This window comes from Pan troglodytes, chromosome 4 (assembly GCF_028858775.2).
Source record: "Pan troglodytes isolate AG18354 chromosome 4, NHGRI_mPanTro3-v2.0_pri, whole genome shotgun sequence".
Classification (NCBI taxonomy): Eukaryota; Metazoa; Chordata; class Mammalia; order Primates; family Hominidae; genus Pan; species Pan troglodytes.
Genome location: NC_072402.2, coordinates 57,389,255 through 57,409,051, shown reverse-complemented (window position 1 = coordinate 57,409,051; position 19,797 = coordinate 57,389,255). Strand labels below are relative to the sequence as shown.

Sequence of the window (19,797 nt, the reverse complement as noted above, 5' to 3'; positions counted from 1 at the left end):
GTGATTTTCTGGGTTTTTTTAAATTCCATTAAATAATGCCAATTGTGACTGATCTTATCATTTGTTAATAGGTCCTGACCAGCAGTTTGAAAGTATTACTGAAAGAATATTGTACAGATATTGACAAATTTAGATAACTAGCAAATTCCATTTGTTATGCTAGGAAGGATGACAAAATAATCCCTGTAAACAGGATGCTGTATCTTCATAATTGTTTGATGAAAGATTTCGGGGTTGTGGTATTAAAAGGGTAGATGAATGGTATAAAATAGAAAGTTGGAGATTTTTTTTCTTTTTAAACAAAAAATGTGTTGTGGTGGAACTTTACTATGATGAATACATTTTCATGTTTGTATTCAATAATCTGTAGTTTTCTCTATAGTGTATAATAGTAGCATTTTTTGATTCTTTTATGGCAGTGTTAAAAAGATTAGTATTACTGTACCAAAACTTTCCTTTGACAATGTAAGCAGTGTCAGCTTGCGATGAAAATGTAGGCTATTTATACTTTTAGGCTAAAAGGATCAGAAAATTCAGCCAGACTGCTAGTCGAGTTCATTGAAACTTTTAGTTTGATTTTTGCTGTTCTGAAGGTACCTAGCCAGATTTCATTGAAACTTCTGTGGAGAAGGTTTACTGTGTAGATTTTTTGGTTTATTGTTTATTTAGGTATTCTGGGCTTTAGAGAAAATTTTAAATGAAACTTTTTTTTTTCAATTTTAGTTTTGTTTTTTTGTTTGTTTTGTTTGTTTGTAGAGACAGGGTTTCACTATGTTGCCCAGGCTGGTCTTGAAATCAGTGCTGGGATTATAGGCTTGAGACACTGTACCTGGCCTTAAAACTATTTTTAAAAACAGTCCAGAAAGAAAGGCAGTGTAAGAGGGAATGGATGGAGATGGTCTCTGCCTTACTTGTTGTAATAAAACACTTATATTAAGGTAACAAAAATCTTAAGATGGTAGACACTCTTATCTCCCCCTGCCCCACCATTTACAGATGAGGGAACTCAGCTTGAGAGATTAATTTGCTGAGACATACTAGAGCTGGAATAGGAAGCCATATGTATCAGACTTTAAAATTCATCAGTTTAATAACTTTTTTTTCTTGATTATTAGGATAGTAGACTAGGTTTCAGAAGTGAAATGCTAAGTTACTTTTATGCATACACCAGAATATATTTTTATCGCAGTTTGGAGAAACAGATGAAATAACTGTTTTTTCCCTTTTTGTCAAGGATACCATCTCTAGTATCTTTCTATAGTCAGTCATAGGAAATTCATCTCTTTTTAGTGGCTATGTAAACTTTTGTTGAGTGGATCTATGTGGATTATGTAATTAATTACCTATTAATGGACTAGACTGTAGAAATACCTGGGCATTTCTTTGATAATGGTAAGGTAAATTTCTAGCAGTAGAATTGCTGAATCAGAAGGTTTGTACATTTTGGTAGATAATGCCTAACTGCTCTCCAAAATGTTCGTATCTACTTATAATCCCATTACAGTTTTATGGGGAGGGGGACAGGTTTTCAGTCTCGGCGACACTGGATGTTTTCATTTTTACGTTTTTGTGAAATTAGATGAAAAGATGGTATTTCGTTTTGATTTGCATCACTTAATGACGATGGAGCATATTTTTGTGTTAGAAATTTTATCTCAGAATTGCTTATGTAGTGTATTTCTTAGTGATTTATAGCTCCTTTCATATTGGGTTATGTTTGACTATATTTTTTATTAAAATTTTTTTTTTCATATGGCGCCCCAGAACTGAGCAGATGCCATTTATATTGCAAATGTTTTTCTGCAGCTTGTTTGATATTTAAAAAATGTCCTTAATTTTTTTTCCCTCTTAGAGACAGGGTCTCACTGTGTTACCCAGGCTGGTCTTGAACTCCTGGCCTCGGCTTCCTGAGTAGCCGGGACTACACGCGTGTGCCACCACGCCCAGCTAATTTTTGTATTTTTAGTAGAGACAGGTTTCACTGTGTTAGCCAGCATGGTCTTGATCTCCTGACCCCTTGATCCTCCTACCTCAGCCTCCCAAAGTGCTGGGATTACAAGTATGAGCCACCGTGCCCGGCCTCTATGACTGTTTTCTTTATACTCTTTCCAGAAGTTTGTCAGATTAGCTCCAATTCTTGGTGCTATCAGTGGTACCTTATCATGGTTGAAACTTTTTCAAGAATACCTTGCAGGATCAATATTCAATATAATCAATGGACATTCCATGCTCTCTACCATCCACAGACATCTGGTATTGTGAAGTAGTACTAGAAGAGCCGCCTCAAAATTCAGCTCAAGACAAGTTAAAACTCTACCTTCCTTACCTCCTCACACCTCCGTAAGGCTGTTTGGTCAATGAATGCAGCATAACTAAAGAAATGTCTTCATAGTCGCTTCTGGGTATAATTGGTATAAAAGAAATGAGAAATTGTGAGAATGTAGACATTTTAGTTATATATATATTTTAAAATTATATATATAATTTTAAAATTTATAATTAAAAAAATATATATTTATTTATTTATTTATTTTATTTTATTTTATTTTATTTTTGAGACGGAGTCTCGCTCTTTTGCCCAGGCCAGAGTGCAGTGGTGCTATCTCGGCTCACTGCAAGCTCTGCCTCCTGGGTTCATGCCATTCTCCTGCCTCAGCCTTCCGAGTAGCTGGGACTACAGGCGCCCACCACCGCGCCTGGCTAATTTTTTTGTATTTTTAGTAGAGACGGGGTTTCACCATGTTAGCCAGGATGGTCTCGATCTCCTGACCTCATGATCCGCCTGCCTCGGCCTACCAAAGTGCTGGGATTACAGGCATGAGCCACCGCGCCGGCCTTAAATTATATTTTTAATTAAAATTTTTTCTAGAGACAGGGTCTCAGACTATGGCCCAGGCTGGAGTACAGTGGCGTGATCATAGCTTGGTGCAACCTGGAACTCCTGGGCACAAGTGATCCTCTTTTTTTTTTTTTTTTTTTTTTGAGAGAAAGTTTCTCTTGTTGCCCAGGCTGGAGTGCAGTGGCACAATCTCAGCTCACTGCAGCCTTTGCCTCCCAGGTTCAAGCATTTCTCCTTTTCCATCCTTCCGAGTAGCTGGGACTACAGGCAGATGCCACCATGCCCGGCTAATTTTTGTATTTTTAGTAGAGACGGGGTTTCACCATATTGTTCAGGCTAGTCTCGAACTCCTGACCTCAGGCAGTCCACCTGCCTCAGCTTCCTAAAGTGCTGGGATTACAGATGTGAGCCACTGTGCCTGTCCTCAAATGATCCTCTCTAGTCAGCCTTTCAAGTAGCTGGGACTACAGGTGCGCACCACCATGCGCAGCTAATTTTTTTGTAGAGATGGGGTCTTGCTATGTTGCCAAGGCTGGTCTTGAACTCCTGGCCTCCCAAAGCACTGGGATTATAGGCGTGAGCCACTGTACCCAGTTTATAGTTTTAAAATTCGGGATTATGACCTGACCATCCCTGGACATGATGTTGCTTTCCCCTAAGAGTAATTAAAGTCCAGGCCATACCACAGGGTGATAGCTTGGCCAAAATGGAATCTAAATAATTCTAACTTATTAGATTCTCTTGGGTTGACATCCTAGATCATGAAGACAATGACCATTTGCTTGAGTGAACTGCTCACCTACTCTCCCCCTACAGTATCCATTGAGAACCAAGGTAGGGGACACAGTGGATCACTGCAAATTACATAAAAATGCCCCCATCTCATTCACATCTTACCCCCCCAGATGAAAAGTCTAGGTTCAAGTAGGAGATTCTCTTTTTTTCTTAAGTGAAGTCACAGCTCTTGTACTTTAAAGACTGACATATAGCCAGCACAGTAAAATATGAGTAAGAAATACAATAGGACTAAAAAGGAAGATAGAAAACTGGTATTATTTCGCCGGGCACGGTAGCTCATGCCTGTAATCCCAGCACTTTGGGAGGCCGAGGCGGGCGGATCATGAGGTCAGGAGATCTTGACCATCCTGGCTAACATGGTGAAACCCCGTCTCTACTAAAAATACAAAATATTAGCCAGGCGTGGTGGCGGGCGCCTGTAGTCCCAGCTACTCGGGAGGCTGAGGCAGGAGAACGGCATGAACCCGGGAGGCGGAGCTTGCAGTGAGCCAAGATCGTGCCACTGCACTGCACCCTGGGAGTCAGCAAGATTCCTTCTCAAAAAAACAAAAACAAAAACAAAAAAAACAAACAAACTGGTATTATTTGTGAACAATTAACTGTCCATATTAAAAAAAACTCCGACAGATTCTACAAAGTAAGAATTAAGATTGCTAGACACAAGACTAACCAATTTCATGGCTGTGGAGGGAGAGCAGACAACTCCAACACTTGAGAAACACATTACCCCAGGAGGTGCAGAAAGGTGAACAATTAATGCCCTCTCTGTACTGTTGAACCAGCATCACTGCCTGAGTCAAACAGCAGCTGGAGGAGATGACACTGACACACTGCTAGATTTGTCACCTCTGTCCACATGCTTTGAACTTGGAAAAATTGATGTGGACATGGGCAGTCAGCTATCCTGCTACTCCTGATGCCATCAATGCAGCTCCTAAATCTGCATTTGAACACTCAGATCCATACAACCTTGTTTCGTTATGATTAATAACAATTCATATGCTTATCCAGATACCTGAAAGTTAACGACATGTGCAGCAACTGGGGCTCCAGTTACTTTGACACAGTGTTCATGTTTCTGAACTAAGCTATTAACAGTAATCCAAATCAAGTTTAACAACAGATCTTGGAGTGACCTGTGTCCCTTGGGGTGGTTGGTTTTTATGTGAGAGAATGAGATACAGGACATCTCTCTATTGACAATGAGGGGTAACTTTTGGCCCATTTGTTGCCCTTGTAATTGTTAATGAATGACACCAACAGTCAGGTCGGTTTAAATTCCTGTTAATGAACTGTAATGGATAATCATGGCCTTAGACCATATCCTGGCAAAATTACTTATTGGTGGTTCCCAACCTCCACCAGCGTTCCTCCTTCCAGGGTTTATTCAGTTGGCTGGGTCCTGACCTCACTTGAGATGTTGATAATAGACTTAATTAAATGCTGTATAAGACCAATTAAATGAATTTTGTTCTAGTCTCTGTCAGGAAGATTAATATGAGTTACTAACAGTGGAATAATGGAAAATTCAAATTCAGCCGAGAATGTATAGGGCTGATGGGTAGATCATTGAGAGAGGCAATTCATCCTGGGCTCTGAGCATTTTTGCTTTTTTTTTTTTTTTTTTTTTTTTTTTTGAGGTTGAGTCTTGCTCTGTCACTCAGGCTGGAGTGCAGTGGCGCGATCTCAGCTCACTGCAGCCTCCGCCTCCTGGGTTCAGGCAGTTCTCATACTTCAAGTCACTGGGATTACAGGTGTGCGCCACCACACCTGGCTAATTTTTGTGTTCTTTCTTTTTTTTTTTTTTTTTGAGACAGAATTTCGCTCTATTGCCCAGGCTAGAGTGCAGTGGTGCGATCTCTGCTCACTGCAAGCTCCGCCTCCTGAGTTCATGCCATTCTCCTGCCTCAGTCTCCCAAGTAGCTGGGACTGCAGGTGCCCGCCACCGCGCCTGGCTAATTTTTTGTATTTTTAGTAGAGACGGGGTTTCACCATGTTAGCCAGGATGATCTCGATCTCATGACCTCGTGATCCTCCTGCCTTGGCCTCCCAAAGTGCTAGGATTACAGGCGTGAGCCACCGTGCCCGGCCTGTATTCTTTTGAAATTATTTTTTAACTTTTGGAGGTGGAGTCTCGCTCTGTTGCTCAGGCTGGAGTGCAGTGGTGCAATCTTGGCTGACCGCAACCTCCACCTCCCAGGTTCAAGCAGTTCTCCTACCTCAGCCTCCTGAATAGCTGGGATTACAGGCACTCACCACCATACCCAGCTAATTTTTGTACTTTTAGTGAATTTAGTGTATTTAGTGAGCCGTTTCACCATTTTGGCCAGGCTTGTCTCAAACTCCTGACCTCAGGTGATCTGCCCACCTCACCCTCCCAGAGTACTGGGATTACAGGCATGAGCCACCACGCCTGGCCTAATTTTTGTATTTTTTGTAGAGATGGAATTTCACTGTATTGACCAGGCTAGTCTCAAGCTCCTGACCTCAAGTGATCCACCTGCCTCAGCCTCCCAAATTGCCGGGATTATGGCCATGAGACACTGCACCCAGCCCCCTACACGTTCTTGCTTGTATACCAAGAATGCAAAATCTTGACTACACTTTGCATGGGCTGTTTCTTGGTTGGTTGCAGTAAGCAACATTGAGGGACAAAGACCAAGCTCTTTATATATGTGGTTGATTTGCCAAACTCAGTGCAAGGGCAGCATCCACCTGGGACCCTCCCTGTCAATCCCCAAAGGTCTTAGGGGGCTGTACAGAACCAGTGCCAACATCACGCTTATGCTGCTTGCTGTACCATGAGTAATAAAGTCTTTGTCTCATGTCTTTTGCCAGCATCCATGAAACAGTATCCAGGCTAGCTTGTTAGCTTGCACAGATGGTAACATCCCAGACTCTTGAAAGACTCTGACATATAGCCAGCATAGTAAAATATGAGTAAGAAATAACAGGTAACAGGACTAAAGGGCAAGATAGAAAACTGGTATTATTTATGAACAGTAACTGTCCGTGTAAAAAAATCCCAACAGACATGCTACAAAGTACGAATTAAGGTTACTAGAAATAAAGTTGCTAGATAAAAGACTAATACAAGATAGAATTGTAAGTGCAACAAAGACTTAAGGCTTTAAAAAATATTTAAAATAGTAACAAGTACTTACCCTGTTTAATTACTTCTTTATATGTTTAAATACTTCATTAAAACCACCTATATAGTCTTTTTAGAATATCAAAGCTAGCTGGGCGTGGTGGCTTACACCTGTAATCTCAGCACTTTGAGAGCCCAAGGCGGGCAGATCACAAGGTCAGGAGTTTGAGACCAGCCTGGCCAATATGGTGAAACCCCATCTCTACTGAAAATACAAAAATTAGCCAGGTGTGGTGGTGGGCACCTGTAGTCCCAGCTCCTTGGGAGGCTGAGGCAGGAGAATCATTTGAACCTGGGAGACGGAGGTTGCAGTGAGCTGAGATTGCACCATTGCACTCCAGCCTGGGTGACAGAGCGAGACTCTGTCTCAAAAAAAAAAAAAGTCTACATCTATATCTGTATCTCAAAGCTGGGTGCAGTGGTGCATGCCTGTAGTCCCGGCTGCTCAGGAGGCTGAGGCAGGAGCATCACTTGAGGCCAGGAGTTCGAGTCTGGCTTGAGCAATATAGATCTGTCTCTAAGGGGGAAAAAAATCCCCTCCATTCTTTATTTTACTCAGATTTCAGCAGGGGAAATTTTTTTAAGGAAATTAAAAAAAATAAGCTGTAGAAAAATATTTGCAGTATAAATGGCATCTGCTCAGTTCTGGGGCATAATACAAAAAAATTTTAAAAATGCTATAAGGTGCTAGGATATATCTATTGAAATACATGCAAGACTGAAAAAAAAACTAACCATAAAGACTTAATTAAAAGATGACAAATATAAGTACAGATATACATGTGCATTTCTCTCCCTACTGAGAGAAGTAAGCAAGCATATATGTATGTGTATGTTTTCTAACCCAGTAATGAATAATTGTCTGGGCTGAGTGCAGTGGCTCACTCCTATAATCCCAGCACTTTGGGAGGCCAAGGCAGGTGGATCACTTGAAGTCAGGAGTTGAAGACCAGCCTGGCCAATAATGATCAAACCCCGTTTCTACTAAAAATATAAAAATTAACCGGTTGTGGTGGTGGGTGCCTGTAATCCCAGCTGCTCACGAGGCTGAGGCAGGAGAATCGCTGGAACCCAGGAAGTGAAGGTTGCAGTGAGCCAAGATGGTGCCACTGCACCCCAGCCTGGGCGACAGAACGAGACTCCATCTCAAAAAAAAAAAAAAAAAAAAAAGAGTTGTCTGTCTTCTCAACCCTTACTGTCATTATATATTGGCCAATGGGCAAGAGGTGCCAGCTTTGTTCTAATCTTGCATTTTGATTACAAGAGAACCTGGCTGTGTTTTCATGTGATTTGTGGCTCTTTAATTTTTGAGAACTGGCTTTTTGCTCATGTTTTCCCCATTAGGTTGTCCTTATTTGTATTGATTTATAGAGCTCTATTTTCCTTTCCTTTCCTTTTCCTTTTTCCTTTTTCTTTCTCTTTCCCTTTCCCTTTCCTTTTCTTTTTTTTGTTGGAGTCTTACTCTGTCTCGTCCAGGCTCTGGAGTACAGTTGTGTCATCTCGGCTCACTGCAACTGCAACCTGCCTCCCAGCTTCAGGCAATTCTCCTGTCTCAGCCTCCCGAGTAGCTGGAACTACAGGCGTGTGCCACCACACATGGCTAATTTTGTATTTTTTGTAGAGATGGGGTTTCACTGTGTTGGCCAGACTGGTCTGGTCTCGAACTCCTGACATCAGGTGATCTGCCCACCTCAGTACCCCAAAGTGCTGGGATTACAGGTGTGAGCCACCATGCCTGGCCTTTTTCAAACATTTTTTGATCATTTTCATGCATTTTCTTTTTAGATTACTGAGACCACTTGTTAAAATTCTCCCTTCCCTTCCTGTCCCGTTGCATCGCGTCGCATCCCGTCCCGTCCCGTCCCTTCTCTTCTCACGTGCAATGGCGTGATCTCGGTTCACTGCAACCTCCGCCTCCCAGGTTCAAGCGATTCTCTTGCCTCAGCCTCCCGAGTAGCTGGGATTACAGGCATGTGCCACCACACCTGGCTCATTTTTTTGTGTTTTTAGTAGAGACAGGGTTTCTCCATGTTGGTCAGCTGGTCTCGAACTCCCAATCTCAGGTGATCCGCTTGCCTCGGCCTCCGAAGTGCTGGGATTACAGGTGTAAGCCACCGCGCTCGGCCTAAAATTAAATTCTTTAAAAAAACTGTTGGAAGTTTTGATTGTGGTTTTATCAGATTAGTAGATTAATATTTGGGGCTAGTGACTTTTATACATTGTTAGAACTTTTCTGTATTTCTAATTTTTTGGAATACTTATTGTACATTCTTTTATTTTGATACCTTTTTAAAAACACTTGGTTTGGGGAAGAGGAATATGGAAATAAATTTAAGGGACTTAGAACTGAAGATTCATTTGACAATTTTTCTCTGATGTAGAAGGAAACTGAGCTGTAGTGAAAATTTATATCAAGTAGTGTATGATAAAGACTTAACATTTTGTTATACGAGAAACATCATATTTTAACTTGTTTTCCATACAGTGGCATTTTACCTTTATATTTTTTGGAAAAAAAGATGTCGAACTCTAAGCACATGTGCTTGTTTCCATTAGATAGAAGAAAATGGACCATCGGTGAATCCATTATACAGTTACCCAGTTATCAAATACCTTGAAAATAACTGCAATATGTTTTTCTTAATCATTTAAAATTTTTGGAAATAAGTGAAGTTGGAGTATTACTAGTTTTTAAAGTTATATTTAGGTTTCATAAATACCTGTATTTTTATAATTTGTTTCAGTCGTCATTGAATTTTGAGAAGCATTCTGAAAACTTTGCATGGACAGAGAATCGTTATGATGTGAACCGTCGACGACACAACTCTTCAGATGGCTTTGATTCTGCTATTGGACGTCCTAATGGAGGTAAAATTTGCTAAGGAATGATGTTTATGGCTAATTTTCTTTATGATTTTTAAAGAATGTTTTGATGTGATTCAATCTTTAAGCCTCTCTTCTTTGAATTTATATTACTTTGCTATTATCAAATAAAGGTAACTTTGGAAGGAAAGAAAAAAATGGATGGCGTACACATGGAAGAAATGGTACAGAAAACATAAATCATCGAGGTGGATACCATGGTGGAAGTTCCCGTTCTCGTAGCAGTATTTTCCATGCAGGAAAAAGCCAAGGACTACATGAAAACAACATACCTGACAATGAAACTGGGAGGAAAGAAGACAAGAGAGAACGCAAACAGTTTGAAGCTGAGGATTTTGTAAGTTTTTTATGACTTTTATACAAATGAAGTTTCTGTAAATGCTATTTTAAGTGATTCTCCTGCCTCAGCCTCCCCAGTATCTGGGATTACAGGCACCCACCACCAGGCCCGCCTAATTTTTATATTTTTGTAGAGACAGGGTTTCACCAGGTTGGCCAGGCTGGTCTTGAACTCTTGACCTCAGGTGATCCACCTGCCTCAGCCTCCCAAAGTGCTGGGATTACAGCCGCTGTGCCACTGCGCACTGAGCCACTGTACACTGAGCTACTGCACCCGGCCAAAATACTGTATTTCTTAAATTACAGAAAAATTGACCTAGTGTACAGTCATATTTATCTAGTTCTTGCGATTCATTCTTGATAATTTAAAAGCTAGATAGAATTTGCACTCTATCTTTTTATATATTCATTGTCAATTCTTATTCAGTATATATGAGTGACTCTGAGTCAGCTGGTGTTCTTGGCACACTCAATACATACTGGATTGAGATAGGCAAAGCCCTTACTCTTACCAAGTTTCTGTTCTCTAAGCAAGTAATATTTTGTAGTGAATTTAGACAGGAAGTGACATTTAATTTGGAACATACTTGATAAGCAGCAAGCTTTTGTTAAGACTGAAAGGAAGAGAGAGAGAGCTCATGCCAAGATGCGATCATCCTTGGTTTATCTTATTTTTTTCATGTTTGTGTGTGTGTATCAGGGTGGGGGGTGGTGGTGGAATTGAGACAGGGTCTCACTCTTTTGCCTAGGCTGGAGTTCATAGCTCACTGCATCTTCAAACTTCTGGGCTCAGGCAGTCCTCTTTTGTCTCAGCCTCTTGAGTAGCTCCTCTAGGACTACAGATGCACACCACTACACCTAGCTCACTATGTTGGCCTAGTTGGTCTTGAACTTCTGGCCTCAAGCAATCCTCCGACCTCGGCCTCCCAAAGGGCTGGGATTATAGGTGTAAAAAGTAAAGTAGAGGTTCTTCAAAGAGACTTTCTTCCTAGTCTAATTAAGAATAATTAGTAACTCTTCTTAGAAGCAGTATTTATTCAAACACTTATGCTAACATTCTTAATTATCTGCTAGCTGTAATAAAGAAATCAACGTACTTTATGTTCTTAGCTCCTACAATTAAGCCTAAATATTTGCCTTGGCATGCTTATACTAGTCCAAGCAGGCATTAAGTCATAGCCTGTTCTTCCTTATTTGGAGGTGTTTTTACCTTTATCAGCACTCCTCAAGTTACTTCCTCCTTCCTTTGTTCTCTGCCTTTGCCTCTTTTAAAAAGTTTAAAAACTTTTTGAAAAGTTCTAAGTTGCTAGCCAATCAGGACAAATACAGAATGTGAAGTCCTGTTCCAGCCAATAGAAACTGGACACAGCAGTAAAGTAGATGCGTCAAGTTATAAATGACCCTGTCTCCTTTGTTCGGCGTACTCTCATGGCAAAACTGGTGGCGAGTGTGTCCTTTCTGCAGAAAGTAAAAATGGCCTTGCCGAGGAAGTTAAATTTATGTTCAAGTGCTATTTATTTACGGCACCAAAGAACAAGCATTTCTAACATAGGCATGAGTCATCATACCCAGCCAACCTTGTTATGTTTAAGGGATAAAAGGCTAGTATGAGTAAAGAGTAGTTTAGTATTAGACAAGGTTAGAGAGAGAGGAAAGGATTTAAATTGAATGGAATTTTTGCAGGTCATCAAAGTACAGAATTTTGGTTTAATTACAAGGTGAATGAGAAGCTGGTTTAGAGAGGAGTCGTGATGCATTGTTAGTTTTTACAGTTCTTAGGTCTTGAACGGATTATAGCAAAAGAGAATACTTCAGGAGAAAATGATGGCTTGAACTGGGTAGTTGAGATAAATGAAAATAAATAGTTTTTGGATATGATTTGGAAGTATTTTGGATGGAAGGTTTCAGTAAGAGGAAAAATTTGATAGATTGGGTTTAGGGCGAGGAGTGGTGAGGGAAATAGAAAAATAAAAGATTACTCTTAGGTCCTGTTATCAAGTAACTTTGTAATTACTCTGTATTCTCATGTTAGTGATCTGTTTTTTCCACTTAATAATCATAACATTAAAATTTTACAGTGTAGTTGACCCTTGAATAACACAGAGGTTAGTGGTACTGATCCCCCCTTGAAGTCCAATTTGCTTATAACTTTTGGCTCCCCCAAAAACTTAACTACTAGTAGCCTACTGCTGACCAAACTCTTGATGATAATATAAACAGTTAACACATATTTTGTATGTGTATTGTATACTGTATTCTTACAGGTAAGCTAGAGAAAAACTGTTACTAAAGTCATAAGAGGAAATATATTTACTATTGATTAAGTGGAAGTGGGTCATCATAAAGGTCTTGATTCTTGTCTTGATGTTGAGTTGACTGAAGAGGAAGAGAAGGGGTTGGTCTTGCTGTCTCAGGTGGCACAGATGGAAGAAAATCTAGATGTAAGTGGATTTGCATAGTTCAAACCTGTGTTGTTCAAGGTTCAACTGTATAAACAAACTCTGGGAATGGTAATAGTACTCTCATAGTGTTGTGAGGGTTAAATTAGTAATACAATTAAATTACTTAAAACTGTGTGTGACACATAGTAAGCACTCAATAAAAACTAATTGCTGTTGTTATTTTCATATCCCACCCCCATTCTCAAGATGTGGTTGTCATTGGCTATTATAATCCTAGACTTGGCAGAGTATAATTTCTAATAGTATACTTTAAAGATGCTATGCACATGTAGCCACCGCCAAAATCTTAATTCTGTTTAGTTTGTATCTCTGAAGGAATCATGGTGGCATGCATGTATATTTGCTTTACAATAATCTCAGTACAATGTTAGTAATCATTTTTTAGGTGATTAAAATGTTTATATTAAAATTGATTTTATTTAATATATATTAAGTACCTTCTTTAAAAGAGGCAGTTTGTGTGCTAGGAAAAATACCTGATAGAATACTGGAAATTTAGGATTTTGGAGGATAAACGCATCTACCAAGATTAGCTTTAGAGCACTCATTCAATGCTCATCTCACTTTTGTTTTTAATAATCCTGAATATCACTTGTTGAAATACAGATTTGGACTTGGCTTTGGCTTTGATAGTGCGTGTGTTAACTAGTGATGACAACTTTAAGAATTGGGGCTGGGTTCAGTGGCTCATGCCTGTTTTCCCAGCACCTTGGGAGGCTGAAGTGGGAGGTTCAAGTGAAGCCACGAATTTGAGACCAGCCTGGGCAACATAGCAAGACCCATTATCTACAAAGTTTTTATTAAAAAATTAAAATTATTGGGGCCAGTCTAATCACTTGAGCCCTTAAAAGCAGAGAAGTTTCTCCAGCTAAAGTCAGATGTGCAGCAGAAAAGGAAATCCAAGAGCTTTCACGTGTGAGATGGATTTGATGTGCAATCACTGGCTCTGAGATACAGTTGCCCAGATACAAAGCTAAAAAGAGAATTCTCAAAGCTAATAGAAATTCCCAGGTGACAGCCAGCAAGGAAATGGAGACCTCAGTCCTACAGCTACAAGAAACTGGATTGTGCCCACAATTTGAGTGAATCTTCCTATAACCCATGCTGTCAACACAGATTATAGCTTGGTGAAACCTGAAGCAGAGAAACCAGTCAAGCCAACCCAGACTTCTGATCTACAGAGCTATGAGATAATAAACATGTGTTGCTATAATGAAAAAAAAAAAAATTAAAGTTATTATTAGTCCAGGTGTGATGGCTCACTCCTGTAATCCCAGCACTTTGGGAGGCAGAGGCAGGTGGATCACTTGAGGCCAGGAGTTGGAGATCAGCCTGGCCAACATGGTGAAACTCCGTCTGTACTAAAAATACAAAAATTAGCTGGGCATGGTGCTGCTCACCTGTAATCCCAGCTACTTGGGAGGCTGAGACAGGAGAATCACCTGAACCCTGGAGGCGGAGGTTCCAGTGAGCTGAGATCGTACCACTTCACTCCACCTGGGTGATAGAGCAAGACTGCATTTCAAAAAAAAAAAAAATCTGATTTTCCTCTTCTCTGATCTTGACCTTATGCTAAGGAGGGATTATTTCTTAGACTGATGCAAAGACCTCCATTCTCTTGAGTTTTTCTTTTCTTTTTTTTTTTGTTTTAAATGAAAGCAAGTTTATTAAGAAAGTAAAGGAATAAGAGAATGGCTACTCCATAGGCAGAGTAGCCTGTTTTTTAACCCTGACTTTTTTCTTAGTTATGGATAAGGAAACTTAAACACACTCTTGTTTTCTCTGACCAGCAATTAGTATAGATAGTAACTAGTTTAATGGTTAGCAGAGTAAGCTGAGAGTAAGGTTTATGAGTAATTCATGTTTAATACAGGCTGAATGTCCTTTATCTGAAATGCTTGGGACCAGAAGTGTTTTGGATTTTGGATTTTTTTCAGATTTTACGTTTATTATTTCAGCATCCTGTTTCTGAAAATCCAAAATCCAAGTGCTTCAATGAGTAGGCAGAGCGTGACACTGGCACTCAAAAAGTTTCAGATTTTGTAGCTTTTCAGATTAGGGTTATTCAACCTGTAGCTAAGAGTTGGTCATATTTGATTCATCAGTTACAACGTGTATGATTCTGAGATTGCTTTTAAAGGATTTATTTTTAAAATGTGAAATGTTTATTCCAACTTTCTTCCAGCCGTCTTTAAATCCTGAATATGAGAGAGAACCAAATCACAATAAGTCTTTAGCTGCAGGTGTGTGGGGTAAGTAATTTTTTATCTATATTTGAGGGGCACAAAATGTTGATATTTATAGGTTTCACTTTTTGTGTTTTTTAAAATAGAGAGCAGGCTAGAATAAAACTTTCTTTTTAAAGTATTTGTATTTGATGTGCTTAGCTACAAAAAAGGTAACATTCGTCTTTAAAAAGGAGGATTGGAATAGAAGAGTTTGAAGTAGTTGATTTGCACATGTTAGTATCATTAAACATACTCAACTTGAATATGACTTAAATGATAATAAGTTAGTGTAATGAATTGATACCATTTTGAGAGCAGCTGGATAATGTAAAGAAACAAACTGAGTTTAAATTAATTTTTAGTTGTTCAAAGTTGAAAACTTTAACTGAAAATACTTCTGATCATAGTGTGACATGAAGTTAATATTTTTACCTATGAAAGTGGTTACGTATATATATATACACATATATGTATAGACTGTTACAGATAATTGTATAAATTTGCTTGTGGAGCTAGTGTATATTTGAAGTTATTTGTCTCTGATTTCTGATTTTCAAAGCTTAATGAGAGTTCTTCTAGTAATAACCCAGCCCCCATTTTTTTTTAAAAGACTGCTGACAGTTCAATTTGTTAGCATTTTACAGAAGATTAAACTGAACTCATATAGTACAATTTAGACAGCTTTTTTAAAGATTCAAGTGAAGTTTAAAATAATGGAAAATTTTATGATACTAAGATTTGACATCTGAAAAATAAAATTAATCATTTGATACTAAATTCAGAGGTGCTCAATCCATGTTGGAACTTAAACACATGTTCATTTGTATTTTTCTATTGAAAATCAACTCACTAAAACAAAAGGATTGTGGCTTTTGACAGCATACTAGTCCTAACAGTAAAGGCATTATTTTAAACTTTGCCACTTCCTGTGCTATATTGTATGTATGAGGTGAAACTCGGGAATTATTTTGTTTTCTTTTGATCTTCCTCTTTATTTAAGGGCTTTTTGAGGGTGGGGGTGGGGGTGGTCAGACACTTTTGTTAGAACCATGTGAATGGCATTGTTTTTTCTGTATTGCAAATTAGTATTTCTACCACTCTCCCCAGGCCTACACGCCCAGACACACACATACCCAACCAAAAAAATCTCCCAAGCTCCTCTCTTAGGTATGTTTCCTTATTATTCAGTTTTTCTGGGAACAACTGATTGCATAAGAATATAGAACCACCTGGAAGGTGTTAAATAGAATCTCTAAGAAATTAGGAATAATTTGGATTTGATTAGAATGAAAGTTTTAAAAGTCAAGAATGCCAGTGAGCGTTTGTCATATAAAACTATCTATAGATACTATTGGTACTGATCCTGGGTTGATTTAATAATCTTAGAAATGATTTAGAGACAAAGACATATTTGAAAATAATGAGAGTAAAATGTATTAATATGAAGATTTTGGTTCTACTGTTTCAGGGTTGGTCTAAGGATTTTGAGTACTAGTTGAAAAGATGTTCAAAAGGAAGATGTACTCTTTACTGTGTTTAGGTAAACTAAGAAATGTGTCTGCATAAACAAAAAAAGAAAATGGTTAATTGTGGAATGGTTAATTGTTAAATTCCCAGTACTTCCCATAGGAATACAATGAAACTCTCATTGTATCACACTTTACTATTCCTCTCTCACTTTCCCCCCTGGGTTCCCAAGTATTGTTTTCCCTATTGCAACATTTAAAATAGCTATGTTCCTGAGGAAGACAAGAGAATTTTAGGAAAGACTTCAATAGAGCTTTTCTAGTGCTACTTCCTTCCAGGTAAGTAAAAATTTACTAACGAAAATATAATATTTATTAAAAAAAAAAGCAATTTGTCCCTGAAACTATAATTTTGTAGATTGAAAACTGGCAGACTTAAACATGATGCCCCAATTTGAGAAATACCCTGCGGGGAATGTAGTTAAGTGATTTATAATATAGCTACATAAATTGAATTCTGCTTAGAACCTAGTTGGCTTTACTGGAAACACCCTCATGCAGCTTATATCTGTGACTTCAATAGTGTTTTTATGTTAACCAGAATCATAGCTATTAGGTACATAAAATTAATGGTTATTAAATAGTCCATCTCCACGCTGTTAATTTAAAACTGAAACAGGAATTCAAGCTGCCTATGAGAATTTAAAAATAATGTAATTGTTTGATTTCTTTGGTGAGTGAGGAAGAAAGAGTGATGTATGTTCAAGTGTTAGTGTGCAATTGAGTTGAGTTGCATTAATAATTAGTGGCGACCAGGCATGGTGGCTCATGCCTGTAATCCCAGCACTTTGGGAGGCCAGGGCAGGTGGATCACCTGAGGTCGACTCCAGCCTGACCAACATGGAGAAACCCCATCTCTACTAAAAATAAAGAATTAGCCGGGTGTGGTGGCGCGTGCCTGTAATCCTAGCTACTCGGGAGGCTGAGGCAGGAGAATCGCTTGAACCTGGGAGGCAGAGGTTGCGGTGAGCCGAGGTCGCGCCATTGCACTCCAGCCTGAGCAATAAGAGTGAAACTCCGTCTCAAAAAATAAATAAATAAATAAATAAATAAATTAGTGGCTACTGATCATGTGTTTTTAGAAGTCCTATGGAGTACTGTTTTTGTGTCAGTGACTATGTCAGCAACATACTATTGGCAGAGCTTAACATTTACTTAAGATATTAAAAAATCAGAAATTTCAGTGACTAGTAATTAGCTTAAGCATGGTCTTCTTCCAACTCAGCATTTATATATTTTTTCAGCTCCTTGGTAGTTTGATGAGCTTTCTTGATTTTAGCTCATATTTGATATACTACTTAAGAACATAAAGGTTCATTGCTCAGAGTTCTTTTGGTTTGTTGAGCATTCTAAATCAAAGCAAATTAGTCACCAGTTAATATAAATGGGTTGTTTTCTAGAGAATTCCAATATTTGCCACAAGCATACAGATTGAGTGACATAATTGCATTCAGTGAGGTAAATTATGATGAAAGCCAATGGGGATTGATTTTATTAATAGGAACTTTGGTAAACAGAATTAAGGGAAGGGAAAATTCTTCGTTGAATTTTTTTGACAGTATTCTGTTGATGAATTGCTTTGTATGTTGAAATGACTTTTAATATCTGTCTTATATGAAAACAGTTGTTGAAATTATAGTGTTTTAAGAAAAAAGTAGTACAACGTGTTCATGGTTGAAAAGGGAAAATTAATAGGATTTGAGTAGACAGCTTGATACAGCTTGACCCAAGTACATTTTATTTGGTCTGAATTACTTGTTCACCATGGAAATTGTTGATATTTGTGAAATGCATTTCTTTAAGCATGTTCTTTATATGAATAACGTTGAGAGCCCCCGTTAAAGGGAAAGTACCATATCGATTGGTGTTGATATAAATTATAACAGTTAGTGAAACTCATTTGACTAAAACTCATAGTATTGTAAACCAAAATAGATTTGTTAATAAAATAAAGACGTTAAAAACCAGCTGGGCGTGGTTGCTCATGCCTGTAATCCCAGCACTCTGGGAGGCCAAGGTGGGCTGATCATCAGAGGTCAGGAGTTCAAGACCAGCCTGGCCAAAATGGTGAAACCCGTTTCTACTAAAAATACAAAAATTAGCTGGGCGTGGTACTGTGTGCCTGTAATCCCAGCCACTTGGGAGGCTGAGGCATGAAAATCGCTTGAACCGGGGAGGCAGAGGTTGCAGTGAGCCAAGATCGCGCCACTGCACTCCAGCCTGGGTGACAAAGAGACACTCCATCTCCGAACAAACATTAGAAACCAACAACATTCAAACAGCACCAATTGTTGTAAAAATGATCTTAAACATTTTTTTTGGTATTAAAACTAGTGTTCACAATAGAAATTTGTTTAAATTGCTGTCTTATAGAGTCTTTGCATTTGGTCTGTGTATATACTATTGTCTTAGTGATAAGTTTTCTCTTCAAATTAATTGGAAAGCTTGCTGGGTGCAGTGGCTCATGCCTGTAATCCCAGCATTTTTGGAGCACAGGATGGGGGGGTATCACTTGGGGCCAGGAGCTCTCATAGGGAGACCCTTGTCTCTACAAAAATAAAAAATAAAAAATTAACTGGACGTGGTTGTGTGTGTCTGTAGTCTTAGCTACTTGGGAGGCTGAGGTGGGAGGACTTCTTGAGCCCATGAGTTCCAGGTTGCAGTGAGCTATGATTGTGCCACTGCACTCCAGCCTGGGCAACAGAGCAAGACTCTTTCTCCAAAGAAAGAAATGAAAACTTGATTAATTCAGATACTGATTACCCTTCACTTGGCTACATGCTTTTGTTGATACATTAAATTTACCTCTTCTGTCAAAATAATAGGAAACTAAATTAGTAACTGGCATCAATGTGATGATGACTCTTGACGTCACTTGGTATAGTGCACACTTATAAGCCTCTTACCCCAACCATTCAGTGTAGGTTTACTAGTGGAGTTGGAATGGTAAACATTTTGAAATATCTGCCACAGGAACAATTTCCATTTTCTTCATTAATATAATGGTGGAAGAATATTGAGTTCAGAATCAGATGTGGCTAACATTAGATCTTTTGCTTATTGATTATTTAGATTTTGGGCACATTGCTTAATCTGAGTGAATTTATTCATCTGTGAGGTGAGGATGACCACAAAAATTATGAGAAAAGCACTGTTGGGCCGGGAGTGGTGGCTCACACCTGTAATCCCAGCACTTTGGGAGGCTGAGGCAGGTGGATCACCTGAGGTTGGGAGTTCAAGACCAGCCTGACCAACATGGAGAAACCCTGTCTCTACTAAAAATACAAATTTAGCTGGGTGTGGTGGCACATGCCTGTAATTCCAGCTACTCAGGAGGCTGAGGCAGGCGGAGGTTGTGGTGAGCTGAAATCGCGCCATTGCACTCCAGCCTGGGCAACAAGAGTGAAACTCTGTCTCCCATTAAAAAAAAAAAAAAAGGCATTGTTAAGGTTAAATTGTCTACTATGTAAAAATATTTGGTCATGTCACAGGTGTTTAATAAATGTCAGCTAATTATGTTGTTCAAATCCAATGAATGAAGGAGATTCTAGTTGTAGCTTTGTTAGAAGGC

General features: G+C 38.9%; 1 protein-coding gene across 18 annotated transcripts in view; it reads left to right on the top strand.

Moving 5' to 3' along the window:
• Nucleotides 1-19,797, top strand: part of GPBP1 (GC-rich promoter binding protein 1) — an 89,695-nt gene that overhangs the window by 47,634 nt on the left and 22,264 nt on the right. For 8 of the 18 annotated variants that reach the window (XM_009449137.4, XM_063810445.1, XM_054685078.2 and 5 more), the window contains 4 exons: nt 9,533-9,656; nt 9,785-10,008; nt 14,658-14,724; nt 15,808-15,867. In XM_009449137.4, coding sequence (XP_009447412.1) covers nt 9,533-9,656; nt 9,785-10,008; nt 14,658-14,724; nt 15,808-15,867 — 475 coding nt within the window. The remainder of the gene's footprint in view (nt 1-9,532; nt 9,657-9,784; nt 10,009-14,657; nt 14,725-15,807; nt 15,868-19,797) is intronic. The other 10 variants (XM_063810443.1, XM_024353413.3, XM_054685082.2 and 7 more) reach the window with 2 other exon arrangements.